Here is a 26,158-nt window from a genome sequence, read left to right as displayed (position 1 = left end):
GGCTTCAAGAAGTGTCATTTCTGGGGCATATTATTTCTGCGCGAGGTGTTCAGGTGGATCCCAGCAAGATAGAGGCTATTATGAATTGGAAACGACCTAAGAACGTATCTGAAATCTGTAGTTTCTTGGGCTTGGCTGGTTATTATCGACGTTTTGTTGAGGGCTTCTCGATCATTGCTTCTCCTTTGACAAAGTTGTTAAGGAAGAATGTGCTGTTTGACTGGGGCGAGGCACAACAGGAGAGCTTTGAGAAATTAAAGGCGGTTTTGACTCAAGCACCGGTGTTGATTCAACCAGAGTCTGGGAAGGATTTTACAGTGTATAGTGATGCTTCACATTCAGGACTTGGTTGTGTTTTAATGCAGGAAAGTAAGGTGGTGGCTTATGCATCCCTTCAGCTGCGGCCGCATAAGAGTAACTATCCTACTCATGATTTAGAGTTGGCAGCAGTAATTTTTGCCTTGAAGATTTGGAGACACTATCTTTATGGAGAGAAGTGTTACATTTTCACAGATCATAAGAGCTTAAAGTATCTTCTGACCCAGAAGGAACTTAATTTGAGACAGCGTCGCTGGTTAGAGCTTCTAAAGGATTATGATTGCGTGATTGATTACCACCCTGGTAAAGCTAACATTGTAGCAGATGCTTTGAGTCGAAAGACGGTATCGGAGTTGAGGTCTTTAATGGCCAAGATGAAGTTATATGACGATGGCACTTTGTTAGCAGAATTGCAAGTTAAGCCGACCTTGGTTGATGATATCAAAGCTAAGCAGCCCCTTGATAGCTCCTTGCTTTCCATCTTTGAGCAAGTAGAGTAGGGGACAAACTCAGATTACACAATTGATCAGGATGAAGTTTTATGCTTTAAAGGTAGATATTGTGTGCCTGATGATGCTGAGTTGAGGCAGACTATCCTTACTGAGGCTCATAGTAGTCCATATGATATGCACCCCGGAGGAGATAAGATGTACCGAAATTTGAGAGAGAGGTATTATTGGATTGGTATGAAGAAAGACATATCTGACTTTGTGGCTAGGTGTTTGACTTGTCAGCAAGTTAAGGCAGAACATCAACATCCATCAGGTTTGTTACAGCCTATCAAGATTCCTGAATGGAAATGGGAGCGTATTACTATGGATTTTGTTACTGGATTGCCTATGACTCCTTCGAAAAAAGATTCAGTTTGGGTGATTGTTGACAGACTTACAAAGTCATCTCACTTCATTCCTGTGCGAGTAAATTATACTTTGGATAAGCTGGCAAGATTGTATATTTCAGAGATTGTCAGATTGCATGGTATTCCATTGTCTATTATTTCTGATCGAGATCCGAGATTTACTTCGAGATTTTGGAAGGCGTTACATACGGCTTTGGGAACAAGATTGGATTATAGTACATCCTTTCATCCACAAACTGATGGTCAATCTGAGAGAGTAATTCAGATTCTGGAGGATATGTTGCGGGGTTGCATAATCGATTTTCATGGTAGTTGGGAGAACTTTTTGCCGTTGGCTGAATTTGCTTACAATAACAGTTATCAGACCAGCATTCGTATGGCACCCTATGAAGCGCTCTATGGGCGTAAATGTCGCACTCCGATCTGTTGGACTGAGTTGCGTGATAGGAAAACGTTGGGACCTGAGTTAGTGCGAGAGACGGAGGACACAGTCAGATTAATCCGTGACCGTCTGAAAGAGGCATTTGATAGGCAGAAATCTTATGCAGATCAAAGAAGGAAGGATATACAGTTTGAAGTGGGAGATCGGGTCTTTTTGAAAGTTTCACCCTGGAAGAAAGTATTGAGATTCGGGCGTAAGGGTAAATTGAGTCCAAGATTTATTGGACCATTTCGTATCTTGAAGAGGGTAGGACCTGTTGCATATCAGCTTGAGTTGCCTTCTGAGCTAAGTCGTATTCATGATGTCTTTCATGTATCAATGTTGAGGAGATACCGTCCAGATCCAGGTCACATTATTCAGGTTGAAGAAGTAGAGTTGAGACCTGATTTGTCATATGAAGAGGAGCCCATTCAGATCTTGGAGAGAGATGAACGAGTTCTTCGGAATAGACGAATTCCAATGGTCAAAGTTCAGTGGAGTAATCGAGGCCCCTCAGAAGCTACTTGGGAGACATTGGAGTCAATGGAGGCTCAGTTTCCTCAACTATTCTCATAAGGTAAATTTCGAGGACGAAATTTCTTGTAGAGGGGGAGAATTGTAACAACCCGAATATTTACAAAATAATATTTAATTGAAATTGGAGGTTAATTGTGAAAATTGGTAAATTGTTGGTGACTAAATCAAAATTTATGAGAGTTTATAGGCCATTTTAGAAGTGAAGGAAATCCAAGGACCAAGCCTTGAATTTACCCTAAAACTGTCGGCAGCTTTGATTATAAGCGTACATTTGGTTCTGATTTTCAGAACCAAAATGCTCCCAATTTTCCTTTCCCATACGCAGTTTCCAACTCCGATTCCGACGCCGTCCAAATTCCGATCATCGTTTTAAAACCACCGTTGTGTTCATCATCGAGTGAGGAACAAACCCTTCAAATTAATTGAAGCGAAACGCGGCCAAACGTCGGGAATTTCCAGTCAAAGTAGCGACGGTTTTGTTAGCTCTATCGCCGAGGAAATCTTAAATTCACCGCTGATCGTTGCTCCGTTTACGACACCTCCCGCACCATCGTGTTCCTTGTGCCGTTCCGAGTTCACCGGTGTCAACCTTGTCCGTCGTAGACGGCGGCGCGTGAGGAGGTGGTGCAGTCAAAGATTTGGCCGATTTGAAATCGAGCTCTCCGCCGTTCAAAAATTTGAACCGATCGTTGTAAGTATCTCGAAATCGCTCAAAATAATTTTTAGAAATTTTTCCGGGATTTTTAGGGCCCCGGAGGACGCCTCACGCGCCACACGCGCCGCCGCAGGGCGAGTGGCTGCTGGAAACCGGTTTAACCGTTTTTCAACCGGTTCTGACCGGTTTCAACCGGTTCGAACCGGTTTGACCGGTCTGAACCGGTTTGACCGGTCTGACCCGACCCGACCGTTGACCCGACCCGACCCGACCGTTGACCGTTGACTGTTGACCGTTGACTTTCTTTGACCAAAACTTAAAATGGCTTTGACCGAGCATTAAACGACCGTTAATCTTTTCCGAGTATACCTATCCTGATAGTTTTCGACGTGCCGAATCCGTTTCCGTGGTCCGTTTTGTCAAATTCGAATCTGAAGGTCTCCAAACCTACGGTCAAAGTGGTTGACTTTGACTTTGACCAAGATTTTGAATTTTCGAAAAGTCATACTTTATGTTTTTCGACGCCCTGATTCCGATTCCGCAATCCGTTTGGCCAAATTCAGACTCGAAATACCTCAAATTGATAGTCAAACCCGAAAAATGCTTATATACTTAAGAAGTTTAGCTTTGAACAATTAAATAGGATTTGGGACTGATAAATATTATTGTTTGAAGGTACAAGAGACTCTCCGGATCGTTCGACAGCTCGACCCAGCTCTTCTAGATCAGTTAAACCACGTGTACCAGTATTCACCCGTTCGAAAACTGTAGCAGAGCGTGGTGAAACCAGCAATCGGTAGATTTGTTATTTGAATCTATTGTCGAGGTGTGTTCCCTACTTATTACTGAACTGTTTTATTGGTTTTATATGTGGTACACCGAATTCATTGGTTATTGTTTTATTGATGCACCAATTTAATGTGACAATTTATGGATTATGGCTGCTATCTAATTTTTGTTTTGAACTGGTATATGATTACCATGTTTTTGGATTTATGGAATTTGTGTCACGGTGCAATTGAATTTTGGAATTGAATTACGATGGAATAGCTCTGATCAAGCTAACTGGGCCTAATGTGACTCTTGAGGGCCCCAAGATGTTTCATTAGGTCGGCTTTCCTTTGCTGTGTGCTTAGGGTAAGCTATATGGACTTATTGACTTGGGCTTAAGGATACAAGCTTCAGAGCCTATCCTTAAGTCGGCTTTCTTTTTGCTATGTGCATAAAGTAAGCTATATGGAAAATAATTTTGGGAACTACTGATGGTGTACCGGAAAAGGGTTTAAACTATGATTTTCAAAAAGTTAAACTCTTTTACGAATTTGTGAGATTACTGGACTATGATTTGTACCTATTGTGATTTTATGGAAATGTTGGGACACACTGAGCCTAGCTCACCTTTTGAAAATGTTTTCCCCTTTCAGATACTGTTGGTTAGATACCTTGGTTCGAGCACTTGGAGGATCAACATATCTCTTGAAGTAAATCAGATTGTAATGTTTTTATCTGGCAAGTTGACTTTATTTTGGTGACATGGACCTTATTTTAAAATATCGGATTTTATAATGATAACTCTTTTGCTAATACTGCTCGGTTTATTGTGATATTGAATTTGAAGACATGTTTTAAATTAAATTATTATTATTTATTGGTACTATATTTACGAGTTGGATTTTGATAGTATAATTTGTTTATAATTTTAGGTTATTTATAATGTGATTTTATATTGATGGAATAACGGTTTCGAAAAATGTATTTAATAATCATAATGTGATCCACTAAACTTAGTCGAAACGCATAGGCCGGGTCTAGGGGGTTACAGATCTCTTTGTCGACAATGTCATCCGTGGAAATCAGACCAATAGTGAATTCAAATTCAGCATGCTCTTTGTCTTTGTAGAGTCTGGTGACCTGGTAGATCCATTCATTAAACTGTTGGTAAACTTCATCAACTAGGGGTCCACGAGTGACCCTCAATGGAATTGATCATGAAATAACGATTGGAGATGAGCCGTTAGGCCGAAATACATATGCACCAAATGCTTGGGGATCAGAATCACCACTGCTTGAACTGTACCACAGGTAGCTCTGCTGTACTGGTACATCTACCTTTGGTGTTGGCAATTTATCGAACACCTGGGAATCATCATGTTTTTCCTCACACTTTTTACCAATAAAAAACTGTAACATGTGCTCCACATCTCTCTACTGCGACGCCATTTTTGATTCCAACATACTCAACCGACTGTCCTGTTTCTGCCACCATTTAGGAGGGGTTGATTTAGTCGTTGTATGCTTTATCATCTTCGTGAGATCGTCAATCTGACTCTGAATCGAAGAAAGATTAATGGAGGTTGCCATGCCTTGATTTTTTTTGCTTCAAGCTGCCAGGAAATGATGACTATGATACCAATTTGTTATGACCCTCAAGAAATAGAGAAGAAAAATAGACAAAGAAGAGAAGAAAAAAAGGAGAGAGTAGAGGAGAGAATAGAGAAGAAAGAGTTCATTATTTTCACACATAAAAACTATATTCTGCAGTACATGGTTATTTAATCACAATACACTAGGTTTTCTCCTATTTTGGCTTGGGCTTATCCTAAGGTCCTTGTTTCCATTCCTCAAGTAAGTATGCTTTATTCTATGTTAATTTTCTCCATGTGAGTCACATGCTCCCCTTTTAATTCCTCTTCGTTAAAATTCCTCAATTCACTACGTGCAATCCCTAGCTCAATCCCTAATTTATTTTCTAAATCCCCCATGCTCTTCACTTCGTGCTTCTCCTCCTCTCTCACAACCGTGACATAATGACAAATACTTAAAAATTTCAAAAACAAACCAAAAAAACTTAAAACAAAACTGTCATATTCTTTTCTTATTCGTGAACTTGTTAATAGTAATACTATTTCGTCTTTATGGACCGACTTTTGTTTTTTCCCCCAAGTATTTCTAAATAATTGGTGAAATATAAAATGTATTTGAAAGATGTCTATCTTAATTACTCTTATGAAAAATAATTTAAATCCCAACTTTAATTACTCGATGAATGACCCTACAAGTAGACTAATTAAAATTAAGGGTACAAATGAATATAGCGTTCGGTGAACTGTTCATGAATTGTTCGTATAACATTCGTTTATGTTTGTTTGTTAAGCTAAATAAACGAATATGAACAAAAAAAATCATGTTCATTTAATAAACAAACGAACACGAACAAATGTGTGTTCGATTCGTTTATGTTCACGAACAAGCTCGTTTATGAGCTAGTTCATCGACTCGTTCTATGTCCATGAACAAGCTCGTTTACCCTGTTTTCCTTTTCATTTTTTACATTTTAAATATTGGTGAATGTATAGATTATATTGAACACATGATAAAAGTTAATATTTAAATTGTGGATTTTAAGGAGTTTAATCATTAGTGGTGTAATTTTATCATTTTTCTTTGATTTTGCAAATGAAATGGTAAAACTAAAAATTGAATATATAAACAAACACTGAACATACAATAAACAAACATTAAACGAAAACTAAACGAACGTGTTCGTGAACGTTAAATGAACATATTCGCGAACAACAAATAAACGAACACGAAAACCTTAAATAAATAAATAAACACGAACATGATATTAAAAATTTAAATGAACACAAACGCCTTAAAAATAAACAAACGAACTCAAATATAACCTTCTTTATTCAAATTCGATTCATTTACGGCCCTAATTAAAACACCAAAATTTTTCACGCTTATGAGAACGATGCATAGGAAGAAATTATAGATGTTAATAAAATAATAATAAAATAGCATAAGATGATTATTATAGAAATTCAAATATAACCTTCTTTATTCAAATTCGATTCATTTCTAGTAAATCATAATCGTTGGTTAATCAAGGAAATGAACTAATGGTATTCACCAATGGTATTAATCGTTGATTAGCATTTATCTGCAGTCACGTCATTCTAATTTTTATAATTAAAGGAAGAGAAGTAGTGGGCATTAATGAGACGCTCAACCGACCCAAAAATGCCTTTTACCTCGACTGTAGCACAACAGCAACAGCTGCCTTTGTGGTTTTGGACTTTCACCAATATTTAATTTTCAAAATTCAATGAATTTGCTATACCGTTCAGACTTACTAAAAGGCATAATTAAAAATGATTACATAAATTAATTAATCTTGAATCCGGTTTTTACTTTAGAAAGAAAAACTGGGTCTGTCTGCAAGACTGCTATGAAACATGATTTGAATGGTCATTCGTTTCTTTGCTTGATTTCCGGAGACAAACAAAGGAATGTTATTAGTATAATATTATAATTTAATAGGATAAATTTCGAAAATAATTGAGGTTGATTTGTCACTTCACTTGTTCAATCAAAATTATATAGTCCTAAAAATGAGCAACATTTTTTACTATTCGTCTAGTTCAGTTGGTAGAATGTAATGTTTTTAATTTTATGATCGTGAGATCGAGTCTCACAAAAAACAATTCATAACAGAGTTCTTTCACAAAAACTGCTCTCAATCTAGTATTGAGAATAACTTATTACTCTACCTCCCCTTACTCTATTATATATATATATATATATATATGAATAGGGATAGCTAATTTAACTTAGCTGGGTAACTTAGCTTCAGTGTGACATGACAGGAACAGCTCACTCAAATGATGATTTGACTGGTGAAAGACATGCACCAATAATCCACAACCCAACTGTGCTGTGTAAGGAAAGACATATTAATATAAGTCTAAAAAAATTATACAATTGGAAATCTGAAAATAACCATAACAAAACCGATTTAGTACAACTGGAAATATTGATTTATATTTAATATATTAATTAAAATGGCATAATTGATAAATTTATATGATAGGTAAATATCAATACTTTTTTTATAAATATAGATATTTTCGAATTTAAAATAATATAGAAAATGCGAAGGTTGCAAAGTATCAGTATTTTTTTTAAATATCAATACTTTCAAATTTTAAAAAAAATAAAAAATAAGAAGGCAGCAAAGTTTCAATATTTTTTTTTACAAATATCAATAATTTCGAATTTAAAAAAAAGTAGAAAATGAGAAGACTACAAAATATTAAATTTTTTAAAAATAAATGTCGATACTACAATATGATGGTCGATACTTTAACATTTGATGAATGCTAAAATATCGATACTTTTTCTATTATGTTCAGTAATTTGACATTTGAGAAAATTGATGGAAATTAAAATATAGATAGTTGTTTATTTGAAAAAATTGTTCAAGTTAAGATCGAAAGTTACTTATTTGAAAATTTTCATTAAAATATCGTTATAAAAATATCGATAGTCTAATAATAATTGCAACTTAACCGGTTAAAATAAAATCGACGCTACCTATTACGTTAAACTAGCTATCGGTTTATTTAAATGTATAATAATAATGTAAACGTAAAATATTTACAACTTAGCCGATTAAAATAAAATAGACAAAACCTATTTCGTTAAACTAACTACCAATTTTGTTTAAAGCTATAATAATATTGTAAACGGTAAAATAAAATAGGCACAACCTATTACATTAAACTAGCTACCTGTTTTTTTAAAAGTATAATAATAATAATATAAACGGTAAAATAAAATAGACGTTACTTATTACGTTAAACTAGCTACCGGTTTGTTTAAAGGTATAATAATAATGTAAACTGTAAAATATTTACAACTTAACCGGTTAAAATAAAATAGGCGCAACCTACTACGTTAAATTAGCTATCGGTTTGTTTAAAGGTATAATAATATTGTAACCGGTAAAATAAAATAGGCGCTACCTATTATGTTAAACTACCTATCGATTTGTTTTAAGGTATAATATTAATGTAAACGGTAAAATATTTACAACTTAACCGGTTAAAATAAAATAGACGCTACCTATTATGTTAAACTACTTAACGGTTTATAAGGTATAATAATAATGTAAACGTTAAAATATTTATAACTTAACCGTTTGAATTTTTTTTAATTCGTAAGTATCCATACTTGTAAGTTGATGTGGAGGTGGAGTTAATCAATTTTTTCAAAAAATATCGATACATCATATATCAATTATCGATATTTTAACATTCATCAACTTTTTCAAATGCTAAAGTCTCGATAACAATCATAAAAAATCTATAATTCTAAAGTATCGATACCATATATTAATAATTTTCCTGAACATGTATCAATACATATACACTAAGCATCGATATTAATAATTTCCATACATCTACACTAAGTATCGATACGGAGTGTAAGAGTTTCGATACATCTACACTAAGTATCGATATTTTTACAAATATATTTGAATAGAATTTTGTAAATAAGTAACTTTCGATCTTAACATTTCAATTTTTTTTTCAAATTAACAAGTTTCTAAAATGATAAAATATCGAACATCATAGAAAATAATATAGATATTTGCTAAATTATTGACCATTAGATCATAGTAATATCGATATTTATTTTAAAAATAATTTACATCCAAAGATATGTAATATATTAAATCACTAAAGATTTCATTAAACATAACTTCAATATTCAAGATCGTAACCTACTTCTTTATTCACAATAATATTATTGGACGCAACCTAGTATGTTAATATTTATTTATAACAAACTAAGTATTTAATCTATTTTTTTATCGTGGGATTTCGAAGGCTCTATAAGTTTAAATTTTGGTAACATATTAGGCACAACTTAATATGTTGATAATATTTATAACAAAATATTAATTAACCTATTTGTTTATTGTGGGATTTCTAAGGTCCATCAACTTAAACTTTGGTAATATTTTAGACGCTACCTAATATGTTGATAATATTAATAATAAAATAAGTAATTAACCTATTTTGTTATCATCAGATTTACAAGGCTCCATCACCTTTAAACAGGGGCAACCTATTACGTAAAATAGGCCAGACCTGTTATGTTATTACGATTGATAATGTTTCCAGTAATTAACCTAAATTATTAAAGGCAATATTTTTTGACCCATTTTACATACACCGATAATATTTCTGATTATTACCATTATTATTATCAACACATATAACATTTCGGTAGCGCTTTTAACCGGTCGCCTATTTAACCAAGTCACACCTTTTTTAGCCGTGTTTTAATTGTTTCACAGTAGAACCTCCCCATCATCATCTCTAAACCATCGTCATTAGTTAATTAATTTCAAATTTAAGATAATGAGAAGGTTGATTACGATAAGATACTCTCGTAAAGTCTTGCTCAATGTGATATTCACTATAATATTTTCTATATAAGATATATGGATCTTTAATTTAATTATACAGATTAATTTTAAACGCTCACCACATATTAACATGCTAATTATTACATTCACCGAGTAATTCTTAGTTATTATTTAGCACTCACAAATCACACTCTATAATATTTATTGATAAATATGTTTTTGGAGAAGAATTAAGCTCTCACAATTGGTACAAATAAAATAGATGTCCTAAAAATAACAAATATTTAAAATCTTAATTGAAACTATACAAACAACTTTTAAATAGACATCACACATTTTTATAGGATTCGTGACACACATCTCCTTTAATTGTATCTCTAATTTGTCTCAAAAAGTTGACTAATCATTCATTTTTTTAATTAAAATCTTATATAAAACCTTTGTTGAACAAGTAAATTTCTCAAATTAATAAGGTCCATTCAAAAAATTGCATATCATTAATGTGTATCTTAAAAAAGAATCATATTGTATCTTAAGTTGGTTGAATAAAAAAATTGTTGAAATACCATTAAAAAAAAGTATACTTAAAGCAAAAAAAAAATTATAATAGAATAACCTTTTTTTAAATTTCTAAATCAATTAGGACTATATGACAAAAATACATCATTCAATATAAAAAATCTTTTAAAAGCTATAATTTAATTTAAGCAAAAACATGATTGAATTTAATTCGGCAACTTCTCCTTCGTCGTATCGACCTATCTATGGCTAGCTTCCATCTCGTCGCTGCTCATAAACTTTTAGATTCTCATCCCTCTGTTCGAGCCAGGTATGTCCATGAATCGCCAACAATGTTGCTCATGTGCTAGTGCGATGGTCCTCTTCTTCAAACTAATATATTTACTTTGATTATGATTGTCCTGATTTCTTAACTGATCATGTACTTAACGATGCTATCTATTTATACTTAATATATTCCGTATTTACTTTAAAATAAATTTTAAAAACCATGGTTGAATTGTCTAGTTAATACTTATACCCAATGAATATTTCCTCAACCACTAATAAAAAAAACTACATGTTTTTTTTTTGGGTACAAATGAAGTGGCTATGTATAATAGCCTACCATCTTTTAACACGTTATCCTTCTAAATTCATTTCTAACAGCTTTATTATTTCTTCTGGTGGGTTTTCCAAAATGTGAACTCCCCCCTCTTTCTCAAATGCTAGATTAGCGAGATGATCCGCACATCGGTTCCCCTCTCTACATATATGTCTAATATCTTGTATCCAACCCTCTTTTCTTAGCTCTTCACATTATCTGTAAATCACTTCCTTTTGAATATCATCCATACTCTCTTTGTTAAGGGCTTCGATTACCCATTTTGCGTCAGTTTCCACAATGAGTTTTTTAACTCCTGCTTCTTTGGCGAGCATGAGTCCTTGTCGTATCCCCCCAGCTCTCCCATTACGCTGGTAGTTTTCCCTATGTTTATCATAAATCCTTTTATCCAATTCCCGTTCTCAAAAACAATTACACGTTTTTTCTTTATAAACATAATCTATGATAATCATATTCCTAATTAATAATGTTAGAAAAGTGTTGTGCGTACAATACATTAATAATATAAAAATATCAATTAAATACTCATAAAAAATAATTTGCTTGATTTTAATGAATATAAATCTATTCACCTGCATCTTCTGTTTGTCTCGTGTTGCTTCATAGTGGGGAAAAGGTGTAGTAGTAAAGTTCAATGGTAGAAACAGTTGATGCTAAGAGAGTTACGGTAATGAAGCAAATTAAAAGATGAGTGAAGTGTTCGAGGGTGATCAGCATGGACGGACGCAAGAATTTGTGTTAGAATATAAAAAATTATATTAAAAATTTAAGAATATGAGATTTTATAATCTCATACGAAATTAAATAATTCACATAAAATATAAAAAATACTTAATATATAAGAAAATTTAAAATTTTTAGGGGTGTGACGACCGCTGGATCCATCCTGTGATCAGTGAAGTGTTAAGGGAGTGTTTGGTTCAAGGATTGTGGGATTCCCATCCTATGGGAATCCCACATTCCCATGTTTGGTTGGTCAGAAATCTCATTCGCGGTAATGTTTTATTACCAATAGTAGATTTTTTGAAGTATATTACCGGGAATGTCATTACCTCCCTTCCCTTAGGTATTGTAACATTACCGGCGTTTTGGACTAAAATACCCTTAAATTTTTATTTTTTTTCAAAAATATCATTCTTCTGTCATTGAATAATAAAAATTCTACAAAGGTTAAATTATAAATTTATCCTTAAATTATTTTAGATTTACAAAAAAAATCTATAATTAAAATTTTATATTAAGTTCAGGGGTTAAATTTTTTTTTACCATTTCATTAAACCTTTTTTATATTTTTAATTTTATAAAAAAATTATATAAATATTATGAATTTAATTTTTTTTAAAAAAATATATATATAAATATTTGACAATTTGTAATATTATACAAATATATAATAAGGACAATTTGGTCAAATATACATTCCAATAATCTTTTATTCCTTTAACCAAACACGGTAATATTACATTCCTACTAAACCAATCACGGTAATATTATATTCCTGCTAAACCAACCAAACACAAAATACAACACTCCCAGTAATCCTATTCCCTGGTAATCTTACTTTCCGTGAATCAAACGCACCCTAATAGTATTAGTAGTGGAAAGAATTATTTTCCCAGGCAAAGGCAAAGGCAGGCAAGTGCGTGCATAAGGGGAAGAAGCAAATGGAACAGCACCGTGACTGAATTCAGCCAACGACAAATGAATATGTGGGAACCCTACTATTTCCCCCGCAAGGCTTCTGTTGGAGATTTGACATGTCCAATCCCTCTTCCGAAAACTTTAAAATACAATAATAATAAAAAGAAACCAATTTGACAGCTTCTTCATCATTAATTAAGCACATCCCCCACACTATTTTTCTCTTTATAGCGCGCGACTATCGGGGGGAAAAGAGGCTGTTTTATGGCCTGTGGGACTCTTTGTCTCTCACTGTCTTTACATTACGTTGTTGCAGACAGCCAAACAATGTTTCAGTTTAGTTTATTTTTTTTTTGGACTCGCATGTGCTTTACTGCCAGATGGCGATGAAAAACCAGACCAATCAATCTGGGTTAGACTGAAGGTAGGGGCCCTTCTCACTGTTAACCGTTGAAAATAACTATTGTATACGGATCTTCTATCGTCTAATCTTCTTCATCTTCACTTCCCTAACCTACCTTATTCCCTTTGATGTCATCAAAAGAGGTTAAAGTGTTTGATATTTTAAGTAGGAATTTAGAATCACGAGAGGAGATTTATTTCCTTCTTTAATGATTTACTTTTGTAGACGGGGAAAAATAATTAAGTTTAAAGAAATATTAAACTTAAATATCATCTCGAGCAAAAAAGAGTACAAATCATTAAGTTCAGGGGAAAATTTACATTACCCGTTTTTAAATTATAATGGAGTTTTAAATGGCAAGACTTGATGACCATGACATTAAATTTCTTCGCCAACTCTCCCTCATGTATGCAGTTGCAGAAAAGATAGAAACTCCATTCGTATAGTAAAGCTTAGGTTGTTGAGACTGATTGTCATTGCACAATTAACTACAAATTATCAAGTTTATGTTGCTATACCATGAATGCATGGTATGACTATGGCAAGCCCAAAAAGAAAAAAATGGATATTCTAAAGGCGTTAGTACAGTTTCATATTTGGTGTAGCAGCCGTGTTTTTTATTTTTATTTTACAGATTAAATTAAAAAGTAATGTTTAATATATTTTTAAAATTTACTTAATTTGTTAAAAGCATTAAAAATGTTTCATCTTTGGTATGTTAGCCAAAATTTTAACTTCACACCTATCACGGGTTTTCATTATTTTTGTGATAAAGTAAGTCTGGTCCTTAAATTTTATATTTCTTTTAATTTAATTTCTATATCTATATTAGTCTTTACACTTGACAATCTTTCTCAACTCAATCCCTTTGATTCATATTAGTCCAATAATTTGATAATTTTTTCCAGCTTCGCTTCTAAACTTGGAATTCATCATAAATTTTAGTCATAGTTCTTAAAGATCAAGTTAACAAGTTATAGAATTAGTATAGACCATAAATAAAAGTCCATTGACGAAGTTGAGAACAAATTTCAACTTCAAGGCTAACGTAGATTAAAAAAAATAGGGTCCAAGTAATTTTTGGGGGTCTAATTCAAGGATTAAATGTTTCTTTATACGGTTCAAAAAAAAATATGCAGGACCATTTGAAACTAATAAAATTAGGATTCGCTTGGATTATGATTATAGTGGATTAATAGTTTTAGAGCCTCGTGTTCTTCAACTTAACATCAATTAATAGTCTTAGTGACGAATGTTTATAAACTTCATCGATTGACTTGCAGAGAATCGATCCATTTAACAAGTATTATTTAGTGGAGGATATACAATACACATTTAAATAAAATAGTTACTATTAGGTTTAAATATATAAAACTAATGATTACAAAAGAAGAAAAACCTCTAACGTGGATGATGAAACATTCTTATTTTAGTTACAAAATTCATTACTATATGTCTTTTTAGACATTTATGAATACTTAATTGAGTGAACAGTGTCCCCAGAGTGAAGCAAAACTACTGAAATATAGAGTGAATATATCGGTACGTCCTTGAGAAAGAAGTGCTACAATAATAATATAAAGGAAATCAAAGAAAGAAAAAGAGAAAAGTGTAGAATTTCAATTGTCTTATCTCGTGGTGGTGGCTTAGTTAACCTTTATTAATTTTCAAATATTTCTTTTTCTTTCAATAAAGAACGTCTTGTCAACCACCCAATGCCACGCAGTCGCTTGCCGGTTCCGGCTTAAATTTACTTTCTTTCCTTCTGCCTTTGTTTAGATCAACTCAGAGAACTCTTAATTCTGTCTTCCTTGTTTTGTTGGCTTACCCTTTTCTGATCTTCTCTTGATAAGTGCAAGTGTTGCTGCAATTCCATTGACTTAAAACTGCAAAGAATTTCAATATGTTTCTCTTTAATCCAAACTTTCTAGTCTTCTCGATTTGATATGGAAATGGAAAACTTTTTGCAGGAATGATCACTAGGTGTCTAGCTATCTTGTTTTAGGGTTTCTATTCATTTACACTGCTTTCTTTTAGGTTTTGTTTTTTAATACCGCTTTTCGGTGCCTATTGCTTTCTAGCTTAGAGAAAGTTTTACCTTTTCTTTTCCTGCATGTTTGGCTCACAGCTGAATTTGTTGACAAAAGAAAAAAAAATGGATGAATATAATCAGCTGACGGAGAGTAGTACTCCTAGCGGAAATTTATTGTACGCAACTCCAGTGATTGCACCAAGTTCTTCTCCTTACGGGAGAGCGTGTAGCGGCTCTAACGTGAGTAATCTGCAGACCGAGATGCCATTAATTTCCTTTCAGCTTCAATCGAGCGAGTGTTATCAATCGGAGGCACACCCAATTGTGATGACTGAAGCTAGCAATTCTCAACCTGGTCAAAATTTTCACTACCCTTTGTTGAGAGGGCACCAAGTAGTTCATCACCAACAAGAAGGGAACGAAAGCTCAAGTGAAGGGGAAGTTATCAAAGCGAAGATCATTGCTCATCCTCAGTACAATAACCTCTTGGAAGCTTACATGGACTGCCAAAAGGTAAGTTCCCCACAAAAGAAAGTGCAGATTCCGTGAACACTAAATTTGATTTAAACTCAAAGATAATTATTAAATCGTTGACCCTTTTATCACCATTAAAATTTTTTGATCCTATTTTCATACAGGTGGGAGCTCCACCTGGAGTAGTGGCCCGACTAGCAGCTTCTCGACAAGAGTTTGAAGCGAGGCAGCGATCTTCAGTGGCATCGAGAGACTTCTCGAAAGACCCGGAGCTGGATCAGTTTATGGTGATCTTGTTTCTCATTATATCATTCAAATTTTGGCATCCAACCTTCTTCTCTTCGGCTTTACGATCACTTTTGGGTTTAAACACAGCTACTTGTTCCGTTTCTGTACTGATTTTCTTTTTGCGTCTGACTCGAAAATTGTGGATCCATAAACCCAGGAAGCTTACTATGACATGTTGGTGAAATACCGAGAGGAATTAACGAGACCCATACAAGAAGCTTTGGATTTCATGCGGAGGATTGAATCTCAACTTAATATGCTCAGCAATACTCCCGTGCAGATCTTCAACTCCGGTACTTTTCCCCCTCTTTTTCTTTCCATTTCCCGCCGCTTTACTTCATGAAGAAGATGGTTAATGCTTTGCTTACCTTTGCCTAATGTGTAAGCCTGGAAAATAAACTTTTGTTGGCGTTGGCGTTCGTTGCAGAGACGGTACTAACTATTTGTTCGTCACTTAGATTTGTAAAATAGTCTAATTTGCTAGGCCTTCTTTGGAAATTGTAGACCTGAGCCTACAGCTCTCGTATTAATTTATTCGCCATTGATAACTTTGACCCAAATCACGCCTTCCAATACAGAAGAAGCGGCAAAGAGGGAAAAAAACTTGTAAAAAATTGATTCATAAAAATGGAGAAGAAGAATCAACAATATGATAAAAACCAGCAAACACAACGTATTTAATCAGCTAATTGGAGAAACCCTAGCTAATGACTAATCTATATAGTAATAAATTGATTGGAAATTTCAAATGGCTGAACGAGTTTACCTATGTTTGAAAAGAAAGACAAAACGCACTTGGTTTTATTCTATTGCTGGTGTATGTATACAATAAAATACGCACGTCGGCTTTTCCTAATGGGGTGACCTTTTGAATGATCTCTGACAACCATTCTTATTTTAGGGTTTTCTTATTTTTTATTCCCAAAAATCTGGATACGGTATTCTCTCTACTTCTGCTAAATCTGATTCTGATTCATGTGGGCATTTGTATATAAATATATACTTCCAGAGGTGATTGATATCATTACTGTCTTCTTTTAAAACAAGTAGTTTGTATTTTTCTTTATGTATTTCCTTTCCCTAGAAAAAAAAATTATTAAGGCTAAGAAAATTGGTGAACATAGGATTCTGTACATATCAGTGCTACCCCCATTCTGCACGGCTTTAGAAAATAAATAATATTCCTTTATTGGTAGTTTCTTTATAAGTTTTGGTTTATCATCTGTTTTGAAAATCGGATCGGATCGGTTCAATCGGGAACGTTGTTTAGTACGGTTCAATTAAACCGATTGAATCGTTATTAGTGAACTGGCTAAATCCGCTGAACCGTTCGAACCGGACCGGCTGAAAACCGGAAAAAACCGGGATTTTTGTTTTTTTTTTAAAAAAAATTAAACCAAACAACGTCGTTTGTTAAACGAGCCAAGTCGAATTCGAGTATTGCTGAGCTCGACTCGAACTTGAAAACTTTAAAAGTAAGCTCAATTCAACTCAAACTCACGAGCTAAAAATTATCAAGTTTAACTCAAACTCGAAATATAATATTGAAACTTTACTAAAAAAGGCTTGAACTCAAAAAAAAAAAATTAGAAGCTCGATTGAAGCCTTTAAAATTCAAGCTTGATTGAAGTGAAAGAATAGTTATATAATTATAATTATACAATTTTATTATGATTTTTTAACCCCAAATTTATTTTTTAATTATAGTTATATAATTATATTTATTATTTAATATGTTTTACCTTAAATATTATGTTGTAGTTAATTTGAATCATTTTGTTTCACTTGATTTTATGGTTTTTAACTTATATATGTTATAACTTGCTTTGAATATGACTTGTGATATAAAAAATTATTTTTTATTAAATATTTTTGGTATTTTTATTTAATTTTTTAAATAATTATGATGTCGTCCGGTTCTTCCGACCGATCGGATCGGTTCGACCGATTAAACCAGTGAACCGGTAGCATGACCGGTTCGCTAACCGGTCCGGTTCTGAAAACCATGGGTTTATCATTCAGTTTAGTCCTGTTTTACTAATTTTTATGTGTTTCTGATACATTACAAGTATCGGGAAGCGAATGTCGTTGCCAAAATGTGAATCCTGGACCTTTATATTGATTTTTTTAATATTGACATTTATATTGATGTATTTTTTTTCTAATGATAATTGAATAGAGTTATCAATTTTGTATATAATCATATTATTATTATATAATGTTAAAGAGTAAGACAATTGCACTATGAGTAATAGTTCAATTGGCAATGTATTGAATGATCTTCATTTACAAGCATAAAACTCCCTCTCATAATGGCGTAGAAGAGATCTCCGTTTTTGGTAAAATTTGTGTCAACATCGGTTTATAGTTGTTTTTAGAATTGATGACAATTTGTGCATGAGTTGTTTTTAATAGTTGATCATTAACAAAATGAATGAAATTGTGCTGGACTCAGATGCATAACTTTGTTTTCTCTCTGAATTGTTAGTATTGATTTATGGTCTTTTAATGTATTTCTGTCATGCTCATACCTACAAATGCAGGGTTTTTTTTTCAGTCTACATTATGAAAAACTCAAAAACTTTTGTCAAGTTAGTTTTCAAGTTGATGTCTTGAGATTTTTGGTTACTAGAGCTGGTAAATATGGTTTTAGACTCTTTCATGGTCCAACTTAAGAAACCTGCAAGCAAAGGATTAAACCTTTGACTCCGCCATGGATTCCAAAGTACTGCAAACTTTTCCTAATATATTTTATGATAGCTTTGAGCCTCTGATGCCATTCCTAATATGAAGTGATTTCATGAGAGGGGTAAATATGTTTGTAAATCTCTGTGCATCTCATTTGATCGCATATATCATTCATGTTCAAGTTTGGATTATTAGGACACAAACCTTTTTCAATTGTCATCACCCCACTATTTAATGATTTTAATAATTTCTCCTTCATACAATGGAGTTATGGTGGTCAGGGTATCAAATAGCATTCCGAAAACGTGATAGCGGCCGTGATATTGCGGTCGCGCCACCTTCCGAAACCGGTTTCATGGTTTTTGCGGTGGGTCGCGGATTCACACTAATCTCGTCGATTGCGCTCGCAATTTAACGGGAAATGGAAGATTGCACTGATAACGGGGCGCAACAACCGTTATTCAACCGTGATTCTAAGACAAAAACAAAAACCAACATCTGCCGCAATCAATCGTATACAAAAACAAAATCATCTGCTGCAATATATTCCCTGGCTTGGAGAATACGGGAGTCAGACTCGGGGGAGGCTTTTTGAAGAAAAAAAAGGATACCATTCGAACCAAAAAAGAGAGAACAAAATAGAAAAAGAGAGAAATGAAAGGTGGAGAACCTTTTCCTTCAAAGGGGTTCGATTTCTTTGTCACCGGAACAAGAAGACCGCCGTTCGTCCGAGGTAACCTCTTTGTTTTCTCTAGATCTAGGACGAGAGGAGGGGTTAAAGGTCAAAATAGTAGATTTTTTTGGGTTTAGGAGAGGAAAAGGGTTGTTTTTAAGATTGTATCGAGAGTTCTGGTCGGAGGGAAGTTTGGGTGCCTTAGCCAAGGGAGTAAGAGAGTTTAGAGGAAAAAAGTTTTTCCTTTTTTGGTGAAAACAAAGAGAAATAAACAAATGAGCGCTATGGGCCATTTTTGGCCATGATTTTAGGCTTATATAAAACCCATAAAACGACGTCGTTTAGGGTTGGGAAGGCACACGTTTTGTGTGTTTAGGTTAACTACTTTTTCGGTCATTCGTAGTTTGTAACCTTTCAATTTAGTCCCTAAATATAAGGTTTCCATTTTATGCGCGAAGCTCTAAATTTCCCGATGTTTACATTTTAGTCACCCTGTATACTATTATATGTTATGGTTAAATGTTCGATTGGCCTTATCAATTTTTGTTTTGTTACATTTTAGTCCTCAATTTGTTATGCATTAAGAATTGTAATATTCATGTTTCAGGTACTCCTAAGTTTACTGAATATTTATTCTGGTCACTGATTAATATGATTATCACATAAAACAAAATGAAATTATTGTCAATAAGTTCTTGTAATTCTTGTCTAGTTCTAATTTAGTTAAACTATATATATGTCAATTTCGCTTAGAAAACATTTTAAAAATCATTAAAAATGATTCCTTTAGGCCTGTAAATGAACTGAACGTTCATTGAACCGTTCATGAACGGTGCGGCGGGAAGTTCGCTTATGTTCATTTATTTATTAAATGAACGAACATGAACAAGATTTTGCGTTCGTTTAATTAAATGAACAAACATGAACAGAGAGCTCGTTCGTTTATTTACGTTCGTGAACGTTCGATTATATGTTCGTTTATTTATGTTCATTTATGTTAGAACAGATGGCAAGTTGAATATGTTACGAAGATTATTGAAGTTGTTTGGATTTCAAGAAGATTGTTTTGTTGAACAAATTAACTTTAAGACTTTATTATGTTCATATAGCTTATTTATGATTTATGTATGTTTTTGTCGTATTCGAACAAATTAACTCTAAAGTTGCAGGTTATATTAAAGAATTTTAAGTTGTTATTCTTGTTGTTTACTTTTTTTTACATTCATTTGTTGTATTCGAATAAGTTTGGTTTTTGTGTTTGTGTTGTTCGTTTATTGTGTTCATTTATTATGTTCGTTTATCATTTAAATGGACAAACATGAACGAACTATATTCCTTAATGAACAAACATGAACAAAAAATTTTATATTCGTGTTCGTTTATGTTCGTTTATTTATTAAATGCAAGAACATGAACATACCTTCGTTCGTGTGCGTTCGGTTCGTTTACAGGCTTAGATTCCTTATAATTATAATTATTTTTATTATGTTTTAAGATAAGTTGTGCAAAATTTAAAAAAATTCACGACTGCGACACTCGCAGTGAATGCGATGGCATCCGTTATGTCCGCAACCGCGAACGCTATTTGATACCTTGCTGTGGTTTTGCTAGCACATAAATAAGGTTTTTATTATTATTATTATTATTATTAACTTTGCATTGTATCTGAATTTAGTGATGGTGGTTGTTAATTCAGCCATAAGGGTGTGGAGATGGTGGAAGGAATACTTGTGTACTCCACTGTAGGAACTATTGATTCACATGTCCCACCTCTCTAGTACCTATCTTTTAATAGCTCTTCTGTTTGAATTCGTAAGTCTCCTTATTCAAAAGATATAGGGAAATGTAGTAACAGAAACCATCAACTGATAATCAACTCATGGAATTTACTTTTGAGAAAAAGGTTTTAGACTTTGCCCAAAGAACCTGTATTTGTTTTAGTCTAGAGTGTCTTTTGATTTGAATCCTCATGTTTGCTGGCATCAAATACTGATTTACCAAGTATATATTGCACTAATACTGTGAATTCGATAATGATGTTGGTTGTCATTGGACCAAGAATAATGCTATGAAAAATTCCTGCACTGTGTTTTTGGTTTATTGAATCAAGTGATTATTTTCAAGCCATTTTCCTTTTTTTCCATTAAAAATTGAACAGATGAGAAGTGTGAGGGTGTTGGTTCATCTGAGAAGGATCAAGACAATAGTTGTGGAGAAGCAGAACTAGCTGAATTTGATCCGCATGTTGAAGATCGAGAACTGAAGAACCACCTATTGAGAAAATATAGTGGTTATTTAAGTAGTCTGAAGCAAGAACTCTCCAAGAAAAAGAAGAAAGGGAAACTACCAAAAGAAGCTAGACAGAAATTGCTTAGTTGGTGGGAGTTGCACTACAAATGGCCATACCCCTCGGTATGTATCCTTTCTATGCTAAATTGTTTTCTTTAACACCTGCTACGGATTGAAAAGCTATTGGAATTTCTACTGGGATTTTCGTTTTCATCTCGGATTGCTAACAAAACCCGATGCTGATTCCTTAGGAATCAGAGAAGGTGGCATTGGCTGAATCAACTGGTTTGGACCAGAAACAAATTAATAATTGGTTCATAAATCAAAGGAAACGTCACTGGAAACCCTCTGAAGACATGCAATTCATGGTGATGGATGGTCTGCATCCACATAATGCATCTCTATATATGGATGGTCACTTCATGGGTGACGGTCCTTATCGTTTGGGCCCCTGATAATCTGCAATACAGCTTTATAAATTACCTGCTCGGCAGGACTAAATTTATAAGTATTTGTTTCAGTTAAATTGCAGTCACAGCATATGAGATCTATTAGTCTTCCATTGTTTCTTTTGTTCATTCGACAGAAATGAGCTTCCCCTAACATAATCTAATGTCTTTGAATAAGAGACACGTCTTATAATATGTTGTGCTTGCCTATTCATTGAGATGATTATCGAGGATGGAGATTCCGTTGACATCATCATATACCAGCTTCTCAGGTTCAGTATGTCTGCCTGTGTTTCTCATGTTACTAGGCACTGTGCTGCACTTGGTAACTTTATCGCTGTTTGAAAGATTAGTGTAAAGGGGTTGGTGACAATGGAAGGAATGTTGAAAAAGTAATGTGTGGGAGCAGCACTATATGTTTAAGTGTACATACTGGGAAAGTTTGGATCAGTTAAAGTAACTTGGGAAATCTTCCTTTAGTATAATAGAATCCGCAAGTTGCAGATTAGGACAGGGGTTGCAATCTTTTGAAGATGTATCCTTTTTTTTGGATGCCATATTAATCACATGTTAAGCTTTTTGTCCCTTGTCTTTTGTATTTACTATCTTATATATTCCATGTTAGCTGTTGTGTGATTTATTAAGATTTTTACTCCGAGAGCTGTATTTATAATAAATGTGATTGAGTTGAACCGAGTTTATGGAGCTATCTGGTTAGTGTTAAAGTAGTCTCTGGTGGAAATTGAATGAGTTTGATACAAGAAAAGTTTTAGAATGGTGTATCATGCGACGTGCACTCTGAACTTATCCTGTACACAAGTTTTCAAAGAGATCAGTCAATTTCTCGTACTAAAATGCAAACCTAGCTCATAAATAACAACAAATTATGATGTACAAGGGATTAATAATCCAAGTGAATCTTTTGTTTGTATGAGAGTGGATCAAAATATCAGGGTTCGTAGAACTGGATTCGGGTTTCATTTGTTAACTAATTTACAGCACTTAGATCTTGTTCATCTAGAAATTATTTGGATAAAATTATAGTCTTTTGAACGTATACCAGAATTCAACAAAATTGATAAAATTTATTTTCAGATAACGCTTGAAAAACGAGGGAATTTTTAGCTACTTTTCAGCCCTTATTAGAGTGGTATTGATACATTATAGGCTGCATAAACAACAAATTGGCCTTAATCAATCCTTTTAGATGATGGTTAGTGCACCCTAAGCCCATGTATGCAAAGACGGACAAAGGGAAAAGTGGAGCAACCGTCCTAAATTTTTATAGGTTGTTTTTTTTTTAAATTTTATAAATTCTATTTTCTAACATAAAATTTTACGTACATGTATGAACATCCTATATGCACTCTCTTTCATCTTCCCCACTTGTACCATTACTTTGTTAAAATATTCTCTTACTTTCAATTTTACTCGAGCTCTGAGAGAGAATACAGTTCTCATAATTTACTGTCTTACAAAAGCTCTAATAATTCCAATCCTAAACGCTACTTTCTTTTTCAAATAATTGTTAGGAAAAGGAAAAGTTAGTTTGAGATCCGAAGAGGAAGATGACGAAATTTTGTCACTGACAATCAAAGAAGCCAACCAAAGTCAAAATTAATTTGTAATAATTAATTAATAAACACATGATGATTATTGGTTCACTAATCATCTTCATGCGTGTATTAATTATTTTAGTTTAAAAGTTGCTTTCCCTCTCTCTCCTCTCTTATTTGTAAATACGAACATAATCTCATCTTCTAATCTTTACCATTCCTTTCTGATCGTCCACACATGTAACGTCTGTATGTATGTAGAAATGATTAATCAAATCTGTATTAATTTTCATCTAATTATTTATTTTGTAGGCGAGTGTCTATAAACAATGTTCCTTTTCCCTTTTCCCTATGTGACCGACGTAATCCTACTGTAATCGCATTTAATTACGAATTTCAAATCCAAATCCCCTTTATTTAAACCAATTAAAGAAGGTTTTACTTTATGAGCAAATTGTTCGTCCTTCCCTTTCTTCCATGTTTCACTTTCTTGGTCATTAAGCAACTAAGGCAGTCCCCATTGAGTTTCTTCCTCACCAAAAGCTATAGAAATTTACTCCACTAAATGAATCAAAATCAGCAAGGATAATACTAATCAAAAACCTTCTCAGTTTTTGTTATGTACAGAATATTTAATGAAATAAATATATAGAATAGTAATGTCTTGATAATTACTGCACACACATTTATATATTTGACACTTAAAATATACCCTTGAAGAAAACTAGCAATGTTATATGGCCCTGAACAAGTTATCTAGCAGGCTGCAGATGGGTGGGTGAAGGGACTGAAGATGTGAGGTTTCTGCCCAATTGCAGAAGTGTTGGATGCCGAAGGGCCTTCACCTCCGTTGTCAACCTTTTCACAAGGGAACACGGTGAGGGTGGCTGCTGGAAGTTGCATGTAATATGGTGCTGTTAGTTTCAATGATTTGAGCTCTTGCAGTTCCTTTGAAGCCTCTCGTTCTCTTCTGTTAGTGTTTCGCAACGTTTCTTCAGTAACTCATAATCTACTTCAGTCTGTTTCAGCTTTGTCCTTTATAAAATACGGGCTAAAAATTTAGAAAGGCATCAAACTAGGGGAGAGGGAAAACTTTATTTCATGACAAAAAGGATACCTGGCTCTCCTATTCTGGAACCAGACTTCAACTTGCCGGGGCCTTAGATTCAGCTGTTCTGCTAAAGCTTGCTTTTGTTTCTGCCAACATGACAAGGAATTGTTATCAAACACTATAAATCATATAGGAAGATATAAGTTTATAAAGTTCAAGCAGTAGTTTACAAGGTCTAGAGTGTTGTGTCCTTTGAAGCTATCTTCTAAAATGGCAGATTGTTCTTTGCTAAGCCTAAGTTTCTTCCTGGGACTTCCTTCTTCGTCTTCATCACTGACCCCCGAAGAAACTCTCTCCAACTCCACCTCTTCACCGCTCAAATCTCTCTCCCTCTTAACACTCGAGTTTGAAAACGAAGAAACTGCGCTGAGACTGAGAGAAGAGGCTTGACGATGGTGCAAATCAATCAACTCACCACGTGCTTTACTGGAATCAAACTTCACAAAAGATCCATGCATGCCATGTGATGGACCTAACGAAAGAAATGGTGAAAACTGACCACTTTGGAGGAAAGATTTCTTCTTCTTCTTTTGTTGCTGATGATCCGACTGCGAAAACCCTTCTTGCTTAACAAGGCAGCCTATACCTAGACCGAGGCAGAGACTGGTGCTATGAATATCATCGACTCCCATCGCTTTTAAAAAACTAAAACGTTGCTCAATGTTGATAAAACTAGCAGAGAATCTTGATGTTGAGGAGGCTAGAAAAAAGGGTTTTCATAGAGAGAAATGAGAGCATGTGGATTGTGGTGAAGGGTCTATTTTGAGGAGATGGGATGAATTATTAATCAAAGGAAAATTATATGTAGAGAGTAACGAATCCGGCTGTGAAATGATGAAAAATTCTCGCCTATTTCTCTTTTTTCTTCATAGGTTGACCATTCAGAGCCAAGAATACAGTGTATGAAGTGCATACAATGGATTGTATACGTGGAATCACGTGTAAAGTGGGATGTACACATAAAGGAGAATATAATTCGACCCCCCTTTTTTTTTGATATTTTCTTCTGATTTTACACTTTAAATCCTCACCTTTAAACATTTTTTAATATTAAAAGAAAATTTATTTTTGAATTTTTTCTGGGATCAATTGTTCACACAATTAATAAATTTGTGAATAAATCAAACTTTCAGTAACACATGACGACATGAAGATGATATTGTAATTTATAATTCCTTTTTATATATAGATTTACAGTGAGAGTTAACAATAAAGGGAGTGTCGGGATCAGATTGCTAAACAATTGTTGTCAAATTACAAAGAATGATGTTGATTTTTAGTGAGATAAATGAGAGCAGACAACAATACATAATAGAAGCAGTAGATAATATTGTCTTACCCCAAGAATCCATACAAACCTTAATTTCGTTATAAGCATTAGAGGTGTATAATATTGGCTCGATTTTTTTTTAATTTTGA

General features: G+C 33.7%; 1 protein-coding gene and 1 pseudogene across 1 annotated transcript in view; one reads left to right on the top strand and one right to left on the bottom strand.

The window, feature by feature from the left end:
* LOC120191041 (homeobox protein knotted-1-like 2) overlaps positions 1–22,168 on the top strand; it is a 33,994-nt gene extending 11,826 nt beyond the window's left edge. The window contains exons 2-6 of the mRNA XM_039194039.1: positions 15,308–15,724; positions 15,850–15,972; positions 16,131–16,266; positions 21,493–21,746; positions 21,875–22,168. Of these exons, the coding sequence (XP_039049970.1) occupies positions 15,335–15,724; positions 15,850–15,972; positions 16,131–16,266; positions 21,493–21,746; positions 21,875–22,078 (1,107 nt within the window). The 5' untranslated portion in view covers positions 15,308–15,334 and the 3' untranslated portion in view covers positions 22,079–22,168. The remainder of the gene's footprint in view (positions 1–15,307; positions 15,725–15,849; positions 15,973–16,130; positions 16,267–21,492; positions 21,747–21,874) is intronic.
* Positions 22,169–24,254: 2,086 nt separating this feature from the next.
* LOC120190973 lies at positions 24,255–25,512 on the bottom strand (annotated as a pseudogene).
* Positions 25,513–26,158: the final 646 nt, after the last annotated feature.

This window comes from Hibiscus syriacus, unplaced genomic scaffold, assembly GCF_006381635.1.
Source record: "Hibiscus syriacus cultivar Baekdansim isolate YM2019G1 unplaced genomic scaffold, ASM638163v2 tig00116964_pilon, whole genome shotgun sequence".
Classification (NCBI taxonomy): domain Eukaryota; kingdom Viridiplantae; phylum Streptophyta; class Magnoliopsida; order Malvales; family Malvaceae; genus Hibiscus; species Hibiscus syriacus.
Note: the sequence above shows the minus strand (reverse complement) of the source record. Positions and strands in the feature narration are given on the sequence as shown.